Source organism: Epinephelus fuscoguttatus, linkage group LG10 (genome assembly GCF_011397635.1).
Source record: "Epinephelus fuscoguttatus linkage group LG10, E.fuscoguttatus.final_Chr_v1".
In the NCBI taxonomy this organism is placed as follows: domain Eukaryota; kingdom Metazoa; phylum Chordata; class Actinopteri; order Perciformes; family Serranidae; genus Epinephelus; species Epinephelus fuscoguttatus.
In genome coordinates, this window is record NC_064761.1 from 1,023,572 (window position 1) to 1,046,487 (window position 22,916).

The window sequence follows — 22,916 nt, forward strand, 5'->3', positions numbered from 1 at the left end:
TGTTCTTAAAAAGGAATTTCTTCTTAAAACCTACTTACACAGTTTTTAAGAGGGTTCTGACATTCACCAATGTTTTCTTAGCTGGAAATTGTTCTTAGGTAAGAACAGAATCTATGCATACTCAGGAGCACTATTAGGCACATTTAGTGCTGACATGTTTGTACAGAATAAGTGGTTATTGCATTTCCTTAATGCTACAATTGTATAATACTATAGGATTTATATTACAAAAACATTTTTAGAATTTATAATATTTTTAATTATTATTTTTAATATTTTACAAAAAGCATAATGGCCTTTTAAAATAAACACTACACTAACTCACATCAGTTATGTTAATGAGAACCATGCCATCTAATAATTAGTGACTGATCACACCAGAAAATATAACTGGGACAAAAAAGAGGAAGCATCGTTCCAAGTAAGTTATCACGTTAATAGGCTGACTTAGCCTACAGAAACCTTGCATGAGTCCACCCTCACTACTCTCACTTTGAACAGCGCCGTGGCGCTCATCTCTGTCCTCAGTCCTGAAATTTGTGCTACTATAATGCCTGAAGTTTGCGGTTTGCGGGTTGGGGTGGTTGATTAACATGTATTTTTAGCACCTCATACAGTACAGGCCAAAAGTTTGGACACACCTTCTCATTCAATGCGTTTTCTTTATTTTCATGACTATTTACATTGTAGATTCTCACTGAAGGCATCAAAACTATGAATGAACACATATGGAGTTATGTACTTAACAAAAAAAGGTGAAATAACTGAAAACATGTTTTATATTCTAGTTTCTTCAAAATAGCCACCCTTTGCTCTGATTACTGCTTTGCACACTCTTGGCATTCTCTCCATGAGCTTCAAGAGGTAGTCACCTGAAATGGTTTCCACTTCACAGGTGTGCCTTATCGGGGTTAATTAGTGGAATTTCTTGCTTTATCAATGGGGTTGGGACCATCAGTTGTGTTGTGCAGAAGTCAGGTTAATACACAGCCAACAGCCCTATTGGACAACTGTTAAAATTCATATTATGGCAAGAATCAATCAGCTAACTAAAGAAAAACGAGTGGCCATCATTACTTTAAGAAATGAAGGTCAGTCAGTCCGGAAAATTGCAAAAACTTTAAATGTGTCCCCAAGTGGAGTCGCAAAAACCATCAAGCGCTACAACGAAACTGGCACACATGAGGACCGACCCAGGAAACGAAGACCAAGAGTCACCTCTGCTTCTGAGGATAAGTTCATCCGAGTCACCAGCCTCAGAAATCGCAAGTTAACAGCAGCTCAGATCAGAGACCAGATGAATGCCACATAGAGTTCTAGCAGCAGACCCATCTCTAGAACAACTGTTAAGAGGAGACTGCGCAAATCAGGCCTTCATTGTCAAATAGCTGCTAGGAAACCACTGCTAAGGAGAGGCAACAAGCAGAAGAGATTTGTTTGGGCCAAGAAACACAAAGAATGGACATTAGACCAGTGGAAATCTGTGCTTTGGTCTGATGAGTCCAAATTTGAGATCTTTGGTTCCAACCGCCGTGTCTTTGTGAGACGCAGAAAAGGTGAACGGATGGATTCCACATGCCTGGTTCCCACTGTGAAGCATGGAGGAGGAGGAGGTGTGATGGTGTGGGGGTGTTTTGCTGGTGACACTGTTGGGGATTTATTCCAAATTGAAGGCACACTGAACCAGCATGGCTACCACAGCATCCTGCAGCAACATGCCATCCCATCCGGTTTGCGTTTAGTTGGACGATCATTTATTTTTCAACAGGACAATGACCCCAAACACACCTCCAGGCTGTGTAAGGGCTATTTGACCAAGAAGGAGAGTGATGGAGTGCTGCGGAAGATGACCTGGCCTCCACAGTCACCGGACCTGAACGCAATCGAGATGGTTTGGGGTGAGCTGGACCGCAGAGTGAAGGCAAAGGGGCCAACAAGTGCTAAACACCTCTGGGAACTCCTTCAAGACTGTTGGAAAACCATTTCAGGTGACTACCTCTTGAAGCTCATGGAGAGAATGCCAAGAGTGTGCAAAGCAGTAATCAGAGCAAAGGGTGGCTATTTTGAAGAAACTAGAATATAAAACATGTTTTCAGTTATTTCACCTTTTTTGTTAAGTACATAACTCCACACGTGTTCATTCATAGTTTTGATGCCTTCAGTGAGAATCTACAATGTAAATAGTCATGAAAATAAAGAAAATGCATTGAATGAGAAGGTGTGTCCAAACTTTTGGCCTGTACTGTACATCTGTTTATATTATTTTATATCCACTCCTGATGCAAATAAATAAAGTCCTTTGCTCCAACCTCTTTAGACTCTCAGTTGTGCAGTCTTGACGTAATTCTTTCAACTTAACTTCTTTAGTCTCTGTGTGTGCATATTGCCCTGCAGTCTTGTGCCTAGTTATGGGGATTTGTGGGTGTTTACCTATGCTAACAAGGGTCAACTGGCACACGCTGTCAACTTTCATGATTTATGATGGTAAGAACACAGGTGCAAACAATTCTGAGGTTTAAGAACATGACATGAATCTGACGTAGAGGTTTTGTAGGACTTTTCTGAAGAACAAATTTAAGAAAAGAGCTATAGGTGAATGAGGCCCAATGACTTTGTTTTCCTGCTGTAGAAAAGGGCTATAAGTATCCACATGTGAAACTGTTTTAAAAAACTTAATTATTGTCATGTGTAATCAGGTCAGGAAATAGAGCTCAGATCACAAGAGACAGGCATTTGAAAGAAACATAAATACTGAAACCAAGTTTGTATCATCTAAACTGGATATATTCTCTTTTTTTCCTTTGTATTAGTGCCAAATATTTTCTGGACTGATAGATTTTATTAATCTACTTCATACTATAGATGTTAAATAAGTTATTTTTGTTTACTAGGAGCAAATAATTTCTTGGAAATGTTGCTGTAACCTCAGGTTTTGGCTGAGTTGTAGTGCTTCACTGACCTCTCCCTCCTACTGTTGAGCTGCTGGTTTAGAGGCAGTATATCATCGGATATGCTGACAGTTTCTTTTCCTAGTATTTTTCCTATTTATAACTCCCATATTAAAGTCAGAATACATTTTCCTCTGCCTGTCTGGCATAACAATGTACTACAGTCGTCTTCTCTTCACTAGTCACACAGTGCTTGTTTCTCTGATGAGCGTCAGCACAGTTATTTCCTGACGTGGCTCGATCTTCTCTCTGTGCATCAAACCTCACGCTTAGGCTCTTAACCAGACACTTCACACATTTCTTTATCTGTTGACATTGGCCTTTCTTGTTCTGCTCACTGTTATTACAGGCATACATTTGCATCTAGAATGCCAATTTGCTCTCTTTCCAGAGATGACCTGCCCCCTGCATGAAAGCATCTCAGCTGTCTCGTTCTTTATGCGATGTTGGTCGACAGCTACACAAACAACACACAAATGCTCTGTAGCTCTACACAGATTGTATGAGACTAGCAGGAGGCTGTTGCCTTGGTAGCCCAGTCCTACACTGTGGTCACTTGTTCATGAATCCCAGGAGCACAGTCAGTGCAGTATATATTCATACTTGTATGGAAAATGATTTACTGAGTGTTAACAGTACCATGTCTAATTATACACTTTATGCAAATCAAAATGAAATGTAGTTCAGCTAAACTCTGTGTTTGTCACTTTCCCTCTCCATTTATTTTCCCCACATCCAGAAGGCATCAATGCCATTTCATATTGCAATACCTTCTCATTTATCAATACGCTCACACTATCTATTGGCATTTGAAGTTAGGTAGGTAGGTAGGTAGGTAGGGGAGTGCTGCTGCTGGAATTGACTCTGTGACTGAAAGGTTACCCTGTTCATTGTGAACATGTGGCTGTGGAAAGTGAGTAAATAAGGTCTCAATCACACAGAAAGCGTTTTAGCAGCTGGAGGTGGCTTCTTGTAATTGTTTTTAATGAGATTTAAGCTTTTTGCTCACTGTTTTTGCATACTACATATGCTACTCGCATTTCTGCACTCTAGGCACCTGCCGTTTTTGCTGGAGTGCTCTGAAATCCTCAAGTTGAAAAAACTTCAGGTCAGAGCAGAAAAGCGCCCCACATCATCTGCTTTTTTTCTCATTGTCTGATTGGATGATTCCAATTTAAATTAAACAGTAGATATGGATTGTGGTTTACTGCACTTTGCAGCGGCAGCCTGGAGACGGGCCTTCACTTACCGCTGAGGTTTGAGACCCGGTTTTTATTTGACCAGTGATCGTCATTTATTGCACCATATGCAAGCCTTAACTACAACTAAAATCACTGCAAGTCTGTTGATTTAAAAAAAAAAAAAAAAAAAAAAAAAGGGTTTTCAAAATCAGAACAGCTCCTTTAGGCCTGGGCCACACTGCATGCGTGAGCAGCATGTGACAGCTGCCTTGCTGAACTGCTGCAGCTCACACGCTTGCAATTTTCATATATACAGCATTGTTGGTGTGGCACTGCTGCAGAGCTGCCTACTGTTGTATCTACTGTATTTTCACAATTAAGTGCCAGTACTCCACTCATTTATGAAGCTGTGCAAGCCACTGCATTGTCAACAACACTGTCATGCAAATTTCACAATAAAAAGCCTCATGTTAACAAATGAAGGGATTCTGTCCACAGAAACATTGTCACCTTTTTTATTTTAAAAAGTGAACAGCAAAGGTTGAGTGAAAGTAACTGAATGATCAAGACATTGAAACTGTAGTGAAAGGTGACATAACATCAATATGATTAGCAAAAGACCATTTTCACTGTCTGTTTTTGCTGAGAACCATGTACTCAGCATGGAAAATAATCAGCAACCTCAAAATATCTAGATGCTCTGCAGCTGAGCAGCAGCTAAGCCGCGTCTGAGCATCACTGATCACATGGGTGGTATGGCTGCCGGCACACATGCGCTGTTCACGTGAGCAGTGTGACTGCTCTAACCTGTTAACACAGGCACTGTAGAAGGAAACCAACAGGTTCTGTGACACACACGCGCTGCTGAGGCAGGCATTGTGGCCCGGATGTTACTCTTGAAGTCTCCGAGTGGGCAGAAAGACTATGTGAACATACACGCACTGTATGACAAGCTTAAGATGGACAGTGTTTTGTTACTAGTATTGTTGAAAACAACCACATCATTAAGCACTGAAGTCGACTGATGTTGACCTTTGGAGTTCAGTTGTTAGCTATTCAATTTGCTTTAGTAAACTACCTTATAAGTGATGCAAACTAATGCTAGCATCACTCTTTTACTTGGTGGATGTCTGTTTGCTAGTTCAGCAAGTCAGTGTGACACAGAGGGCAGGCCTATGCTTGTAGCCAATGTTGCAGATGTGGATTGTTGCTCAGGTCCATGGCTCTTATTGTGTTGTATCTCAGGCTGTTAGTCAATGGCTGTCCAACCAGTTGCAGAACATAGAGAACAGAGACATTGCTCCATTATGTAAATGCAGTTTAAAATGAAATTTTAACTGTCACATTAGTGAACACTGAAATACCAATTGGTTGCTGTAACCATTCCGTTGGCTCATGCTGGCTGTGAAGTCACTGCTCTGTCGCACAGCTCTTCATTCCATGCAAAAATGTATTCAAAATTTTAGATGAGGTTAATCGGAGGCTTCAGCAGTCTGAGATGACGAAATGAAGAGAGTATCTTGCAATGGTGGTGTTCAGTACAAGATTCCTTTTTGTGTTTTCCCAGATTCAGATTGTGTTTCCTTGCTGTGCTGTGTCAGAGGAAAACTTTCTGCTAGTCTTTACTAGGCTTGTAGTTGGAACATGTTAGCTTTGAAAGATGCACTTCAGTGACTGTGTAAAACAGTGACTGTGGATTGTGCTCCATATCTTTGATGATGTGGTCATTTCACTGCTTAAATGGACAGGGTAAAAATAATGGTTGCAGACAAACAGCAACTGTGAACATATCTTTTCAAACTACCACATGCAGAATTTGAAATATGTGACTTTGGTATCCCCACTGTTAGCGTCATAACTGCAGACTGAATCTATTGAGAAGAATGGACTGATTGCAAAACACACAAACTGCACCAGTTTTTATCAGAATTGACTATTTTTTCTACTAACACAGACATGCAGTGGGAATCACTTGGAAATTTTTTAAAATCTTATTTCATTACATTACATATGCTGACTTAAAGTCTACCACTAGAATCACGTGCAACAAGTGAGAGGAGTTTGCTTTTTTCCACTCTTGAGAGGAGATTAACAGACTGCATGTTATTGTCTTTATTTCTTAGTAATTTCAGAATAAAAGTCTCAGATTTTGTTCATAAAACTAATGAATGTAATTAGGATGCACAAAATCAGCCCGTCATCCGTATCGGCTGGTGATGTTTTTAAAATTACCTATCAGAATTGGATAACAGGCTTTTCCTTATTTTGCACGATGAGTGAATATCACATGCAATAAAAAGCGTTCTGTTTCTTGTCTCCATCTGCTGGTGCGCCATCATGATTAAAGTATGCGTGTATAACATGATGTTAATTCCACTACAGAAAAGACTTGATGATCACTAAAATTAAGTGGGGAAAATGTGAATATATTTAAATCGGTATGGCACGTATAATCGGCATTTCGAATACCTGCAAAACATCCAATATTGTGCATCCCTGAATGTAATGGTATTGGTACTCGGTTCATGAAAATGCCTCAAGTTTATCCATCCACTTTCCTTACTTGGCTTTTCCATTCTTTGGGTTGAAAGGGAGTAAAACACTGTGAAAAAGTCATCAGGGTATCAGAGGGCCAAAACATCCACCTATGGGCAGTCTGCAGAAGTGGAAGAAAACCACAGCACACTGAGGGATTCTCACAAAAATACATGCAGACTCTACACACAAAGGTCCTGTGAGGATTTGATGGTGTGGCCCTCTTGCTATGAGGCAACGTCACCTGTCAACTACAACTGCTGGAGTTTAATGATGTTAAATTGGATTAAAAGTGAATAAATGAATGCTACTGGTATATCCCTAATGCTCTTCTCTGGGCATCTCTAATGTTGACCCAGGTACCATGTCGGAGCTGGTTCAGCAACTCTTCCCACCTTCTCAGTTTAAAGGTACTGCCACATGTCTTCCTCTGTCTTCTTGACCTTTCACACACACCGTGCTGACTGAAGCCCATGCTGCTGCTGGCCCCATGTGCTCTGCTCTTGGCCTTTTTTTTACTTTGCAGTGCTGTACCTCCTTTAATTAAGACTTTGCAATACATATACTGTATGTTTTTTTTGTTTTTTTTGTTTTTTTCTTAAATTGTATCTTTGAGTTGTGGCGTGGACCTCTGAAGTGCATGGTGCGATGTTTCTTGAGTTTGAGCCAGTTTTTCACTGGTGTTAAGCTTACTCAAAACACTTTTAGTACAGCTTCTCTTTCATTTCATTAAATCCCTACAGCCATCTGAAGGCAGTAGAACACATACTGCATAGAGACAGAGCTCAACATGTCACGCTCTGAAAACCACGTTTACTGCAGGGGAAAACAGTCCGTGCCACAATATGCAACCAATGGCTGACACACTAACAGGATGCCTGTAGCCAGCTGAAAACATCAGATTTCAGTATGTCAGAGGATTATTATAGCACCCTGTGTTTACCAGAGAGGAAAGGCTATACTGACAAACTCAATATTGTCGCTTCTCTGTGTCCTCTCTTTACCTTTCTTATCTCTGAGAAATGATCCCACTGAAATACTTTGATATCTAATACTGTTTGATGGACTAAGCAGGTAAAGTCATCATTCAGCTTATCGAAGATCAGAACCAGGCATAACAAAGCCTAGTAAACTTCACCCTTGGCAGTTTGTCTGACCAAATTAACAACTCTAACTTATTTATGAGTGTTAGGATCCTACAGTTTCCCATTCCCTGCTGATTCCTCACGTCTTGTATCTTTTTCCCTCTTCTTAAAGCCTCAGGTTTTTTGGTTCGGCAGCCTTTAAAAATGTAGTTCTGGTTCTTGAACCTGTTGGTAGTTTATCCCATCACAGAGCAGCTTTTAGACATTTTTCTGTTTTCACTCAACAGCTACTTAAAGGGATAGTGCACCCAAAAATGAAAATTCAGCCATTATCTACTCACCCGTATGCCGAAGGAGGCTCAGGTGAAGTTTGAGAGTAGCACAACTCCACCTAATGCAGACTGGGCGCCCCAGATTAAAACTTCCAAAAAACACATAATTGAAACCACCGAATATCTCCATACTGCTTGTCCTTAGTTATCCAAGTGTCCTGAAGCCTCGACATAAAAAGTTGTTTGGAAAAACGTCATTTAAACTCTGTTTGTAGCCTCATGTTGATTGTATGTATGTGTATGTGTGTAAGAACTGATACCAGCGTAAGAATCGGTGCTATGGCTATTCCGGAACTGATGGGGGCAGTATATGCCATATAGTGTTACAGTCCATGCCTACATTCAGAGCGAGGGGGTGACGAGGAAGTAGAACCACACATGGCATACCTACACGCGAAAGGTACGGTCCGGTACTGCGTACCACTAAAAGATTCAGTGGTGGTCCGCAGTACCAGGAAGAGGAGAGCAGCTACCTGCTAAAGGCCAAATTCAGAACCAGTCACGGCCGCACTTTAGGCCAGAAAATAGATCTGCTAGCAATATATGCACTTTTAAACACCACTTCGTCCGTTTATTAATTGCTTTTAACTTGTTCCGAATTGCTTCTGAACCGCCCGTGCTGTGTTTTGGTCCATGCTGGATGGAGCCTTGTCCAGACATATCTCTCTCTCCCCCAGCCCCTCCACTGGGAGAGAGTCAGGTGGTCTCCTCTGAGCCCAGCCTTTGAGACGTGCAACACTCCGTTAAATGCCATTCAGTTCATCAAAAAATATCCCAATTAAAATCAGTAGCATAATAAACAGATATGTTCCATGTCATTTTGTTTAATTTCAACAACACAGAGAACAACTTGAACAAGCTGTGTGTGAGCTAACAGTCAGGGATTCACTCTCAGCAGTACGTGACTTCCGAAACACAGCGGTTGGGGTGCGTTTGATATATTGTACTGGGACATAGTGTTGCTTTCGTCAACGAAAAGTATGACTAAGTATCGTCGTCAACGAACCTTTATCACGTGACGAAGACGAGACGCAATATAAATGGTGGTCATATGACGATAACTATAATTAAATATATAATGCAATATTGTTGACGAATAAAAACGAGATTAAATGTGGTTTACAAAATAAAACCTCTGCTAAAATGCCTCTTCATTTTCACTGACCAAAACGAGACGAGACGAAATAACGTTATAATGTTTAGTCGCGTTATTATTATTTTGCAGTATTTTTGTTTCCTAGGCTGTGCGTCGCACTGCGCAGACGGATTACAGCTGTGACGATATACAGTACAACATCACTTGCTCTCATGTGATATTACTTTTATACAACAGTTCAACAACAGCTTAAACAGCAATGCTGAGTAAGGAAATGTTAACAAAAGGTGATGAAATAAATTATTTAAGTATGTTATGTAGCTCCGCAAAAAAAAAAAAAAAAAAACAGTTCCCCTAGTCTGTTTCCAGGCAACACGGCGCACACACCAGGAACTCACAAGCTACTTTGTATTTACATTGATCTGCAACTGTGTAACTTCGTCCAGTTTGGCTGATGAAACGTTGGCAAACCTGGATGTTGGCACAGCTTTCCTTTTCCTCGTCCTCTCCTGACGACCTCTCATAATTTAATTCAAATGTAATTTTGGGGAAAATATCCATCTTCTTAGTAACGCTAGTGTCAGTTTGTGTCAATGTAGCGAGTGTGACAGTTGGTTAATTAACAGCTGTGTTTATATTTATAACTCCTGTGAGCAGAGTGATTTTACTGTTACAAGTCCCAGTGATGTTATACTCTATATCAGCGCTCACGGAATGCCTCTCGTCCAATCAAATTACTCAGTCAGAACTAACTGTTGTATAAATAAATATATATTTAGCTCTAACTGGGAGCTAATTTAGAAAAGAAAATTTTGGTTTGGTTATACTATACTAGGTACTTATACTATATTGACTGGGTAAAATAGAATTGCATTATTAAAAAGAGACTAAAATACAATTTTCATTGACTAAAACTAGACTAAAATGTCATCAGTTTTCGTCGACTAAAACGAGACAAAAATAGTAATGGATTATTCTGACTAAAATAAGACTAAAATGCTCAGACTTCTAGTTGACTGAAACTTGACTAGACAAAAAAGAGTATGAACGTGACTAAAACTAATAAAAACTAAAATGACAGTTTGACACAAAGACTAGACTAAAACTAAAATTAAAACAGGCCGCCAAAAACAACACTACTGGGACGTTTGATTTTTCCACAACTGGACTACGGACGTCAAAAAACGCTGTTTGCACCGGGACAGGACAAACAATACATAAAACTAACAAAATTCCACACATTCTTGTGGTTGCCTCAAACGCTGTCAGCGTGATTTAAATAGTAAATATTTTAATAGTTCATTGAGTTTATTGCGGATGTTGATCAATGTTTTTCACAACGAAAAATAGGTGAAGAGGAAAAGAGAAAAAGAAAAAAATGCATGAAGCGAGGAGAGGTGAACAATATGAAGCAATTAAGGTTTTGGTAATAGTACCGGCAAGAATTTAAAACTACTTTCACCCCTGTATAAAAGTAATATCAATCTGTTGATATAAATGTTATTTTATATGCAGATATTTTAATTAAGTATTTCTTGTTTAAGTACATGGGATCTTAGGATTTTTTAATTTATTTATTTATTTTTTAATGGTGGTATCAACTTTGGTATCGGGAATCGTGTAATTTTACTGGTATTGGGACCGACTACCAAATTTTTGGTATTGTGACATCCCTAGTTATAACTTTCTATTCTGCTTTTTATACAGGAGACATCAGATTAATACATCTTAACCCTGGGCATCACAGCTTCCATTCCATGGTTTAATTCCAAATTTAATCCAATTAACTTCAAATTTTATCTGTACCATCAGGTTAAAGCTATAGTGCGTAACTTCTGTCACCTCCCAGTGGATAATGCATTATTACAACTAATAAGCCGGCGGCACTTCATGTACACAGAGTAACACTCGCCACACACCGTGTACACAGAGTAACACTTGCCAGTCACCACACACCATACACAGAGTAACACTTACCTTTGTGGTAGGATCCACTTCTGAACCGTGTCTCGGCCGCTTCTCCGCCATGTTGCTTTCTCTTTCTACCTGTGCTCTACCTCTTGCTATGACACTCTCCGCTCTTCTTTTTCCTCCCTTCTTATTGTGAGGAAGCATTTCCTGTGTGCCAGCGCGGGAATGTCGCCGGTCCACACGCATACTAAAAATGATATATATTGAAAAATATCGCGAGATGTTAGAGGAGCCGATCGGCTTAATCAGCACTGTGTCATCTCCTCTAGTAGTGGCTTGGGTGAAACGGACACTTACAGACCTGTAGAAGTTAAGCACTATAGCTTTAATAAAAAGCCGTAAAAAAACTGTGGCAAGGCATCAAATTTCCATGTTTCACCAAGAAACGGGAAGTGCTTTGTAACTCTCCTGTAGATGGTCAAATCTGCCCCAAACGTCACGTTTGATAAGTTTGATAGTTATAATTACACCTACTGGCAACAGGAAATGACTGTTTTAGTACTGTGTTGTACATCTCCTGTCGGGTTGACCAAATTCATCTCAAATTAGGTGATTAAAGCCTTTAAACCTTAATGTTGGTCTTTGGTAAGATTGTGAGTCTTCATTGAACACCATTTCCATGGGGACGCATTATTTGCCATGAAACAGGCAGTAGTTTTAACTTTGGTGAATATTTTTCAGTCTACCCCAACTTTAATGTCCAGGCCTGAAGACATCAACATGCCAATTAGGTTTCACAGTCTCTGCGCCACCCACTGGAAACAGGATGTAAGCCTTGTTTGACAATAGCATTTGATTTCAGGGGCGATTGCTCTGAGACAACAAGGGAGGCTGAACTTCCTCTAAAATTTCATAGAAGAAATGGTCAAATATACACTATTGAATTTACATTAAAATAATAATTTACATTGCATTATAGTGCGCTAGGAAGCATTTAACATCATGACTATGATGTTCAAACATCAGCAGTTTATCACCAGTTTTCAAATGCGACCTCCCTGTCATACAATCTCATGTCAGCACAGTGGATGCGGAGCCTCCAAGCATTCCTATGAGACGGCGCTGAGCAGGTTTTTTTCATGCAGCAAAGCGAGACGGTCATTGGATAAATGCGACAAAAACCATCACTTCCAGGGAGGCTCAGCTTCCCTGGGACCTAATGGAGTGGTAGGCAGGAGAGGACGCTCTGTGTATGCATGATGATTGGAGGAATTGTCTAAAAGACTGAACCCCTTTGTGATTGACAGTGCTAAGCATTTCAAGCTCAGTCCCATGCGGATATTTGTGAGTGGAGTCTTCTGACAGAGTGCCGTCCGGAGTTCCTTATTTCCATAAGCCATATAGCTCATTTTCACCGTTTGTACAGTACACACTCAACACACACTGTAAATAAAGACATAAATGTCGCGTTATTGAGTTTGTACCCTGTTTAGTGTCGTTAGTTGGTTCATTTGTTCGTTGAATCACAAAGCTGTAGTTGTGTTGTGTGCGTGCAGTTGGTATGACAGGGTCACAGACCATGTTCTGCAAAAGGAGCGGAGGGCAGAATTCAGATTTAAATAAATGTGTGTTTCAGTAATATTTGAGAATGTTCAGAGAATGTTGCTATATACAGCACTGTTCGTTACCTGGGCCATTGTTAAGGTGCTGCTCCTTTCAGGGAAACTTCTTTTGAGAGAAAAGCAGTTCTGGTGGTGTAGACACAGTTCAGGTGTTTAAACCCATTTGAAAATGTTTGAGGTGTGTTTTGCTGTGGTTCTATGGCATGAGTGTGGTTGAAAAACGACTTCAAGTAAATGTTCCTTTTATAAGTTACTGCCTCGCTACAATATGACAATTATGATGTAAACTTAAAGTGAGCTTCCCCTGTTTGAAAGACCAGCGGTCGCCACTGTTTGATTTGCATAAAACTTTACTGTACATGGTGTGGTCCACAATTCATATACAGTGACATGAAGTATATAGCTGTGTTCTCTAGCACCACAAAGTGGACACAGGAAGTGGTAAAAAGTTTGCAACTTGTCATTTACAGTGCCACCACACACAGTAAATGCCATCTCATTCCGTCACTCAGTGTGTGACTTTCACAGAAGACATGAGCTGCATCGAATGGCGAACCTCAAGTACCCCCCAATGTGTGCAAAGGTACGGGGGCTCATTCATAGCTGCTTGTGGTTTTAATTCTTTCTACGTTTTTTGTTTTATTTTGCCCAAGCCTTTTTTTAAATAACCTATTATGACAGTTTCACTCTGTTTTCATATAGTGTTTTCATATAATAAGCCAGAGTAACCTTGAAGTCAACCTGTGTCATTGCGAGACGATGCCGATCTTGAGTCACACATTAATTGCTTTTCGTCTGCCATGCTCATTTTATTGTTTTTTTAGTGTTTATAGTAACTCTCATTTTGGTGAAATAGACAGTATACTACGAAAATCATGCTAGTATCAGAAATTGCTGTGTTTTCTTTGTGGCATGTTTGTTTTGAAATGGCAAGCGTGGTTTCTGAAATGCTTTCGTGTCTCCTGTCTCTGCTGCCTGTGAGGACAGGACATCCAGCTGGCTCCATGCATGATGCTGCTTACTCACTGTGTGCATAATAGCCAGTACCATGTCAAAGCCAACACATCCAGCACTACTGTCTCGCAGGAGTGGTTTATAGGCCAACTAGCCCTTGGGTCCTGGTGAAGCACGTCCACTGTTGACATTTGATGAGAAACGTTTTGGAATGTTTTGGCCTCATGAGGCCATGCTATATATTCAAATGTATTAAACTGTGTAAAAAACTGTTTCCTTTTCTCCTTTTTTAAAGTTTAGGGTTCTTTTGTCCCAAAATAGGTTGCAGTTTTTTGGTCCATACAGCATATGGGGTTGGAAACTAGCACCACCCGTCAGCCATTTGCTGGTAAAAAATTTGACTGCCAGATTTGCTTTACTCACCAGCCAAAAAAATAATAAATAAATTGAGTGGCTGGTAGTTTTTGGAATCTACCAGCCACGGTTGCAATTGGACACTGTAAAGACTGTTGCCATATTGCAATACAACATGGTGAATATATTAGATAAATACTGCATTGACACAATCATTGTATCAGCTGAGGATACAGTTCACATTTGACTAACCTGTTAGCTTCCAGTTGGGCCAAACTCACAACCGAGCTTCACAGAATCATACTGTGAACTTATAGATGATAGTGCAACCTTTTTATTTTATTTTACTTTACCTTTATTTAACCAGGAAGTCCCAATGAGATTTACAATCTCTTTTACAAGAGAAAGCTGGCCAAGGTATCAGCCAATCAAAACGTATTAAAATGCAAAAAATACAACATACATTACAAAAATCCACAATATAACAAAAAACTATTCAAATATAGCATCACCACATTCTTTATGATGCCCTCAAAATTTTCAATGGATTTAAGTGTTTCTAATAGGGGTGTAACAGTACACAAAAATCTCTTTTCGGTACGTACCTCAGTACACAAGTCACGGTTCTTTTTTTTTTTTTTTTTTTTTGGTACAGTAATGAAAAAAATAAACAACTATTAAATATCTTTTACTTATTGGTAACCTTATTAAAACATACCACCACAGCAGTTAACTCTTTTTACACAATTTTTGAATGAAACAAATATATATATAAAGTCCTGCTTTTTCACATTGTTTGAATGAAAATAGAAATATAAAAGTGAAAATAAAATCCTGCTTTTTTTTAACACATTTTTTGAATGACAAATATAAATATACATTTCTGCTTTAACAGTTTTACTCAATTAAAATAAAAAGTATAGTGCAGCTGGTCAGCTTTAAAGCCTACTCAGATTCAGTTTTACTAGGAACTTGCTTAGCTTTCCCACTTTGTTAAAGTGCAGTAAACAAAACATGCTTATATCTAAAGTGCAGCTTAAACAGTTTTACTCAACTCCAATAGCGTTGGTTATTTCTTTAGCGCAATGGTCAGGGAAACGCTCTTTCTTTTTAAACGACGACGTTTGCACTAGATTGCTTTTTCTAGTTGTGCCGGTTAACGTTCAAACTCGGGTGGTGTCTCTTTAGATGCGTTAGCATGTTAGACGTGTTTCCAAGTACATACCCGACCGCTGTTCTGCAGTGTCGGCACACTGCTTTTGTCTTGTCCATTTGTTTATTTCCATTTTCGTATTTTACCCTGAAACCAAAGTGTTCCCAAACGGAGGACTTAAGGTTTGCAGGTGGGTCTTCAGGTTCGTCAGGCTCACTTGCCATGTTGTCAAAATGCGAGAATGCGCTGCACAAAGTGAAAGCGGAGATTTATGGGACTCAGTCCGTCACTCAATTATGTCCATCGGGGAACTAGATATTTTAAATGGTTCGGCTCGCAAAAACGAAATTAAAACAAAACAAAATAAAATAAAAATAATATCCTGCGCCCAATAATTTGGTACAGGGTCGTGCCGAACCAAAAGTTGCGTACCGAACGGTTCGACACAAATACGTGTACCGTTACGGCCCTAGTTTCTAATTTTAGATCTTTCTGAAGATTGCTCTATGCCCGTGGTGCAAAGTAGAAAAATAGTTTTCCTCAGATCTGTTAAAACCCAGGATACATTAAAACCAACTACTTGAAGCAGCGTAGCTGGTAACTACCAGAGCTGACACACAGAAGGGTGCCCAGTTTTGCTTTGTAGATAAAATATACCAGTGCTGTTGTCTGTGAGTGGTCAATGATGTCCAACCCACCAAATCATAAAGAATGCAGTGATGAGTAAACATGATCAGAGATCTGAGAATACACAAATGTTATGAAAAGAAACATTTTTCATAGGCCATCCTCTCTGTTCCCCATGCTGCTTTGGTTTACCAAAGGTCACCTGAGGCCTGTGTTATGCCTGACACGATTGGACTGTTTTTGCCAGTTGAGTTTTTACAGGTAAGACGTGAGTGAGAGCAGTTGGTGATTAGGGTGTGGGATTTTGAAGGCCAGTGTTTTCCAGGTGAACACAGTGTGCTAAATGATGCAGTTTGTGCTCAGAGTTTTGCAAAAATGTGAATTAGAATTACCATTTAAGTGAAAACAAATTGTGAGTTCAGCAGTTAGGTTTGTTAATGATACATAAGCTTCAAGCTTTCAGAATTGTGTGAGAAAAACAGTAAGTATCCCCATTTTACTGTTTTACTCTGCTCAGTTTAAATACCATGGCAATTAAAATCAAATATGACATTTTCCAGTCATACAATTGTAAATTTGCCTAATAACCAGAAGGCTAAATGAAAACTTCTGAACTGTCATAGCTCTTTGGATAATAGTGAACAAAAGCAGATCATATGTGACTCTGCAGGTAGTATGCATTGAAAACCTAATGCAGCTGAGTAAAATTCAGTTTTAAGGCTCTGTACTAGTTTGTAGGCCGTTTGAACATATTCCCTTGCTATTTCAGGTATCGCCTGCATCACCCTCTCATTTGTAGACGGCCATGGTCATCCCCTTCAGGTTCCAGCTCAGGACTGTGCTGCACCACAGAAATCGGAGAACTGCACCACCCTCCTTCATCCAGACCATTTTGATGAGCTGACTGCTGTGGATAAAGTGGACTTCATCAACAACAGCTCAGGTACAGGTAAACCCAACACTGAGCAGTTGTAGCTAAACTTAATTTGGCATGTATTGTGATATGATTGATGCTGCGCCTTGGGAGAAACACTGACCTCATTTTAGTTCCTAATTCTAAAGTTGAAAGTTTCACACACTGGCCAAGTTGGTCAACATGTATATGCTCAGTTCACTGATGACATGAGGGTCATGAATTAATGGGGCCTTGAGGCAGTAGTGTGCTTGAATGTCAGAAAACACAAGGTAAAGCAAAAATGAAAGCTCATACTCTCTCACACATGTATGCAATTACCATCCCTACTGATAAAATATAGAAGCGAATCATGACTAATATTTAAATTAAAATGTATTTGCAGAAATGCTTTTTCATTTTAAGAATGTGGCTGCATTATTTGACTCATAAATAAAATTAATCATCAGTCATCCTATTTGCATTTTAATTTTCTTCTTCAAGACTGCTCATTCTTTTACTTAATTAAAATGAAAAAGAAAAAGTCATTTGAGATTTAATTTTCAAAATATGCCCCGGCAAATAGATACTAAAATTCAATTTGAAAAGTAAAATGTGAAAATTCAAATGCATTTACAGAAATGCTTTTTCATTTTAAGAATGTGGCTGCATTATTTCACTCATAAATAAAATTAATAATCGATCAACCTATTTGCATTTGCATTTTCTTCTTCAAGACTGCACATTTTATGCCATAATCAAAAAGAAAACAAAGAAGACATTGCTATTTCATTTTCGTGGTCTGCCCTGCAAAATAGTGCCCATAATTCGAAAATGATTTGGCAATCTGAGCGGCGCAGGAGAGTGATGTCAGTAACCGCTCTTCTTCAGCTGACCGTGCTACCCATCTAATACGGTAGGGGGCGGTGTGCACATTTGATATATGGATGCATCACAGATCATGGCGCTCCCTGAGACTGTGCTTTCTAAACATCGTAATTTCCCAAAACTGAATAAATACCACACATAGAAACACAAAACTGCTTTGCTAGCTCAATCATGTTGTAACTAAGATATCTGCTGGAAAAAATATTTTTTTCATGGACTGTTCATTGAGGATACGGAGTTAAAACGTCTGCTGATTTGACAGTCATTTAAACTGGTAGCAGGTGCCATGTCTCTCAGTGTTAGTAGGCACTAGGGTTGCTACGGGTTACCTGCACAGCTGTGGGTGTGGGTGGTGATCAGTCACATTTAGGTTAGATAGGGGAGTCACAGTTGATCAGTGAGCATGGTTACATGCGTACAATAATCAGATAACTGGGAATAATCAGGTAATGGTAATAATTCGATTTGACATGTTTACATGCACTTCAATAATCTGATAATCAGAAAAACCTGGTTTACATGATTCAGTCCTTCAGTTGGATTTCTCCTCAAGTACATGACATAAAACTCAAACTTCCTGTTACAGTAGGTACTCATATCCTTGAAAAACCTTGAAAAGTACGCAAGTCATATATTTGCAAAATAAAGCACTCATCATGCCGACAGCTTATATTCTTACAGTACTGTTTGTTTTTATCATTAATAAATACATGTGAGAGCATTCTAATGTGTAGTTTATTAATGTGGAGCCAATTTTACATACTTTGGGTAGATTCGGAGTAAAAGTACTGCAAAGAGCAATATACGAGTGTATTGTATATAAACTTGTCACACAAAGTGCATAACATATAAGTAAGATAAAATAAAAGTGACAATTTAAACACTGAGAATATAAAAATATATTATTTTATGTAAAATCTTTATCTGAAAGGAAACAAAAGCTGTCAGATTAACGTAGTGGAGTAGAAAGTACAATAATTCCCTCTAAAATGTAGTGGAGTGAGAGTATAAAATAGCAAAACCCGAAAGAAACCAGATTAAAGGGTATACATGCACCGACTAATCTGACTATTGGAGAAAAAGCTAGGTGTGTTTATCTGATTTCTCATAATCAGATAATGGCTTTTATCTGATAAAGCCTATCGGATTATGCTGTTTACATGACCACTTGAATAATCAGGTAACTCCAGAAATCAGATAATGATCGGTTTATTAGTGTGCATGTAAACGCGCTCAGTGTTATGGAATGAGAATCAGGGGAGGCCACACAGTTTTTCAACCGTGTCTGTGTGTGTGTCGAGTGAATGGGTTTTCGTTACAATCATAGTATTTTTGTCTTTTTGCACAAGCTCATTTTAAGTCTTTTTTACACTCGGCTTTTTGTAGGTGTAACGTTTTTGTAAGTCAATAAAGTGTTCAAAGTGCACCATGGAGGACCTCGTGTTTGCACACTAACATGAGTTAAAAATGGCTTCGGATTCCCTCAACTAGCATTTTTGTAGTTGGATTGCCGATACACTCAGTTTGAGCTTATACTTTGTAGACATTGTGATTTCCCAAAACTAAATAATAGTCCAGCAACTTTTCTGGAGGAAACCCTGTGATATTGACACGTTAAATAATTTTCATACATACTGCCTTGGTTTGATTCTAACCCATACAATATGGTTGTCAAATACTGAATCTGCTTGTGAAATTAATAAATTATGCACAGCTAAGATTAACTGATATGATATGGAGTACCTATTGACATCAGTGTGTAATAAGCCTGGAGGCCATAGCTAACAAGCTGCAGTCAACAAAGACCCTTGTAAACTTGTATACGTTTCATAGATATATTTACACTACTATTAATTCAGCTTTCAGCATGATCTTGATCATGATAGAAATTAAATTGCATCATGCCATCTAGCTGTTCTGCATTAAATTGTTAAGCAAAAAAATATCCATTGATCAAAGGAATTGTTGGACTGTATGTTTATCTATATTATCTATATATATTTAATATCAATAAATCATTGCATACATAAGTAATCATCTTAAATATTTAGGCTAATATAATTTAGATCTGCCCTGTAAAAGTGTGTGTATTGCGCACTGAATAAGTGTTTGATGAGAAGATGTTATTACCGCTTGTCATAAGAAAACACATTGTGCTCACTTGTAAGGTCCTCTTCACACCTAACACTCATTCAGTGCGCTATACACACACTTTTACAGGGCAGATCTACAGAACATCTTGCTACAGAACATCTTCAGACTGTCCTACACAAACGATCCACACAGATTTTTGATTTATCGAAAATTGAGCCTACAGTGCATCAAAATGTTTGTCTGTAAACGGTATTGTAAACATATATTTGCAGATTCTTGCTAAATACATTTTCAATGTTCATTAAAAAAAATGACAAAATTTTGGAGTCATGTTAGATGATGTTTGAAAAATATCAGAATTTTATCTCAAAAACTGATTTTTTTACAGCATTTTGAATTTCGCTCTCATGTGAACAATTGGAGTCAATGCAAAAATTGCATTTTTAAACATCAGTTTTTCACTTATGGAGCCAATAAATCATTGTTAAAAACAAATTACCATCATCTCCATGCTGTCTAGGTGCAATTTGTGTATTTTCGAATTTTTGTCTTAATAACTGAATTTTTGACAGCCGTTTGAAATCTGCCTTTACACACTAACAGCTGCTGTCTTGCACACAGGTGACTGGCTTAGTCAATTTGTGAAGCTACATGTGACATTTTTGTTTGCCAATTAGCTCAGTGAGATAGAGGATGGTTCTTGGTGTTGAAGATTGTGAGTTCAAGCCTCAGCTCATGCAACATTTCCAGATGAGAAATCTACCCAAACTTTTCATAAAGGTCCAGTTCCATGCCAGATGTCCTCAACTGGAAACACAAGACAATAGTCCTGATAGTGGCGCTACAGCAAGCCTCTAAATTCCAAAACTTTGAATATTCATAACAAATCAACCATATGTGCTACAGCTTTGGAACTTTCACTTTGAAATTTCCTTTTTCATGGCATGGATGGCTACTGTCTGGCACCCTGATGCTTGGCTTAGTCAATTTGTGAAGCCACACATGAACTGTCACTTGCCAATTAGCTCACTGAGATAGAAGACGGACCTCAGTCTCAGAAGTTGTGAGTTCAAGCCTCAGCTAAGGCAGAACGGACATTCTAATGTGAAAGTCCTATGTTCAGGCATCATGCCATGTGGATTAGAGACTACTAAGGTTAAAATAATTAACTACGCGAACACTTTTTCTGCAAAGCATTTTAGTATCTCTTGTTTATAATACATGTAGAAATATAAAATGAGACATTTAAACAAGGAAGGATTTACAGTAACACTACTGACCTCATCCAGCAGTTAGTAGCCTCCTCAGTGACAGACAGCACTCCAGAAGTCTATCGCCTGCATTTCAAATACCCTCTGAACCAGCGTCAGCACTCATTGCAGGGCTAACATTCGCATGTCGGCTAAGCTACAATACAACTTTGAAATTACTGTGATATATTTTTTTTTTTTCTCCCCCCTTTAGTGGTGCATCGCCCAATTGCACTTATGAATGAACCGCCACTGCTATTTTGTATAAATATCCCAAAACCCTTGACTTCAAATTGCAGGGCACTGCATCTTTTTCTCTGCCCTGCACTGAGACTATATTTGATGAGAAGTTTTTCAAAAAGTCACCACAGTGATATTTGTATCCTCATGATATGGATAATCAATACATTTACTCTAGTATGAAAACAAATTGAAATTTGTTAGATTGTCTATGGAATGCAGTTCAATAAATTGTCTTGGTCATTGTTCAATACACTATTTCTAAGCTCCAATCTTTTGTATGTCTCAAATTAATCGAATATTAAATCAAGTATTTCTTTACAATAAATACAGTCAGGTCCATAATTATTTGGACAGTGATACAGTTGTCGTCATTTTGGCTCTGTACATCACCACAATGGGTTTTAAATGAAACAATGAATACCTGCTGAAAGTGCAGACTCTCAGCTTTCATTTAAGGCTTTTTTTCAAAAATGTAGTATGAACCATTTAGGAATTACAACCATTTCTTCACACAGTCCCCCGACCTTAAGGGCTCATAAGTATTTGGACAAACTAACATAATCATCAATTAAACAGTCAGTTTTAATACTTGGTTGCAAATCCTTTACAGTCAATGACTGCCTGAAGTGTTGGTCACATAGGCATCATCAGATGTTGGGTTTCTTCCCTGGTGATGCTCTGCCAGCCCTTTACTGTAGCCGTCTGCACTTCCTGCTTCTGTTTTGGGTGTTTTGCCCTCAGTTTTTGCTTCAGCAAGAGAAACGCATGCTCAATTGGATTCAGGTCAGATTACATGACTTGGCCATTGCAGAACATTCCACTTATTTGCCTTAAAAATGTCTTTGGTTGCTTTTGCAATATGCTTCAGGTCATTGTCCATCTGCACTGTGAAGCATCGTCCAATGAGTTTTGAAGCATTTAGTTGAATCTGAGCAGATAATGTAGCCCCAAACACATCACGAAAAGATTTCGGCCAATCAGACTGCTGCATACCTCCCCCCCCCCCACCACCACCACCACCACCCCGCACACCCACACACACACACACACACACACACACCCTCCCATTCATGGCTGACTAAGAAAGATGCGCTTGATTCAGTTCCATCCAGTTACAGACAGTGCACTGTCGCCTTCACCGTCAAGATAGATAAACCCTCTTCGCCCACACCTCTGGGTAGTCCTCAGTGATGACTCTATCAGTTCAAACAACGCTGACAGGTAAAATGACGTAAGAAATGCAAAAATTGAGAGCTTTGAGAGCTTCTGTCTGTAAGTAGTTAGCTTCTGTCTGTAAACAGTTAACTTTAGCTTGTGTCTATTAGAGCTAGCTTCTATCTTAGCAGTTAGCTTCTGTCTGTAAACAGTTAACTACAGTCTCATAGCAGTTAGCTTCTGTCTGTTAGCAGTTAGCTCTTATTAGCTCCTCACCGTCAGCTCAGACCGGAGTTACCGTGTGTTCAGTCCGGTAGATGGTATCACCTTCTCACACCCGTTTAAGAAATCTCACTCCACCGCCAAGTCCTTTTTTATTTATTTTTTTACGCCCTCTAGTGTGTGTGTGTGTGTGTGTGTGTGTGTGTGTGTGTGTGTGTGGCACGTGTGTGTATGCATGACGGCCAAACTCCGCCGTGCGCGATGCAGAGAGCAGGGGAGGATTGTAAACGCGTGACCATGTAGAGACAGAAATGACACGCGGTCTGTAAAGAGGATAAATAACATAAGGCTATTCAGTTTGTTTTATGAAAGGA

At 39.1% G+C, this 22,916-nt stretch overlaps 1 protein-coding gene across 1 annotated transcript in view; it reads left to right on the plus strand.

Annotated features, from left to right (window-relative positions):
• Positions 1 to 22,916, plus strand: part of szt2 (SZT2 subunit of KICSTOR complex) — a 461,751-nt gene that overhangs the window by 254,288 nt on the left and 184,547 nt on the right. Inside the window, exons 50-51 of the mRNA XM_049588526.1 lie at positions 7,024 to 7,074; positions 16,568 to 16,747. Of these exons, the coding sequence (XP_049444483.1) occupies positions 7,024 to 7,074; positions 16,568 to 16,747 (231 nt within the window). The remainder of the gene's footprint in view (positions 1 to 7,023; positions 7,075 to 16,567; positions 16,748 to 22,916) is intronic.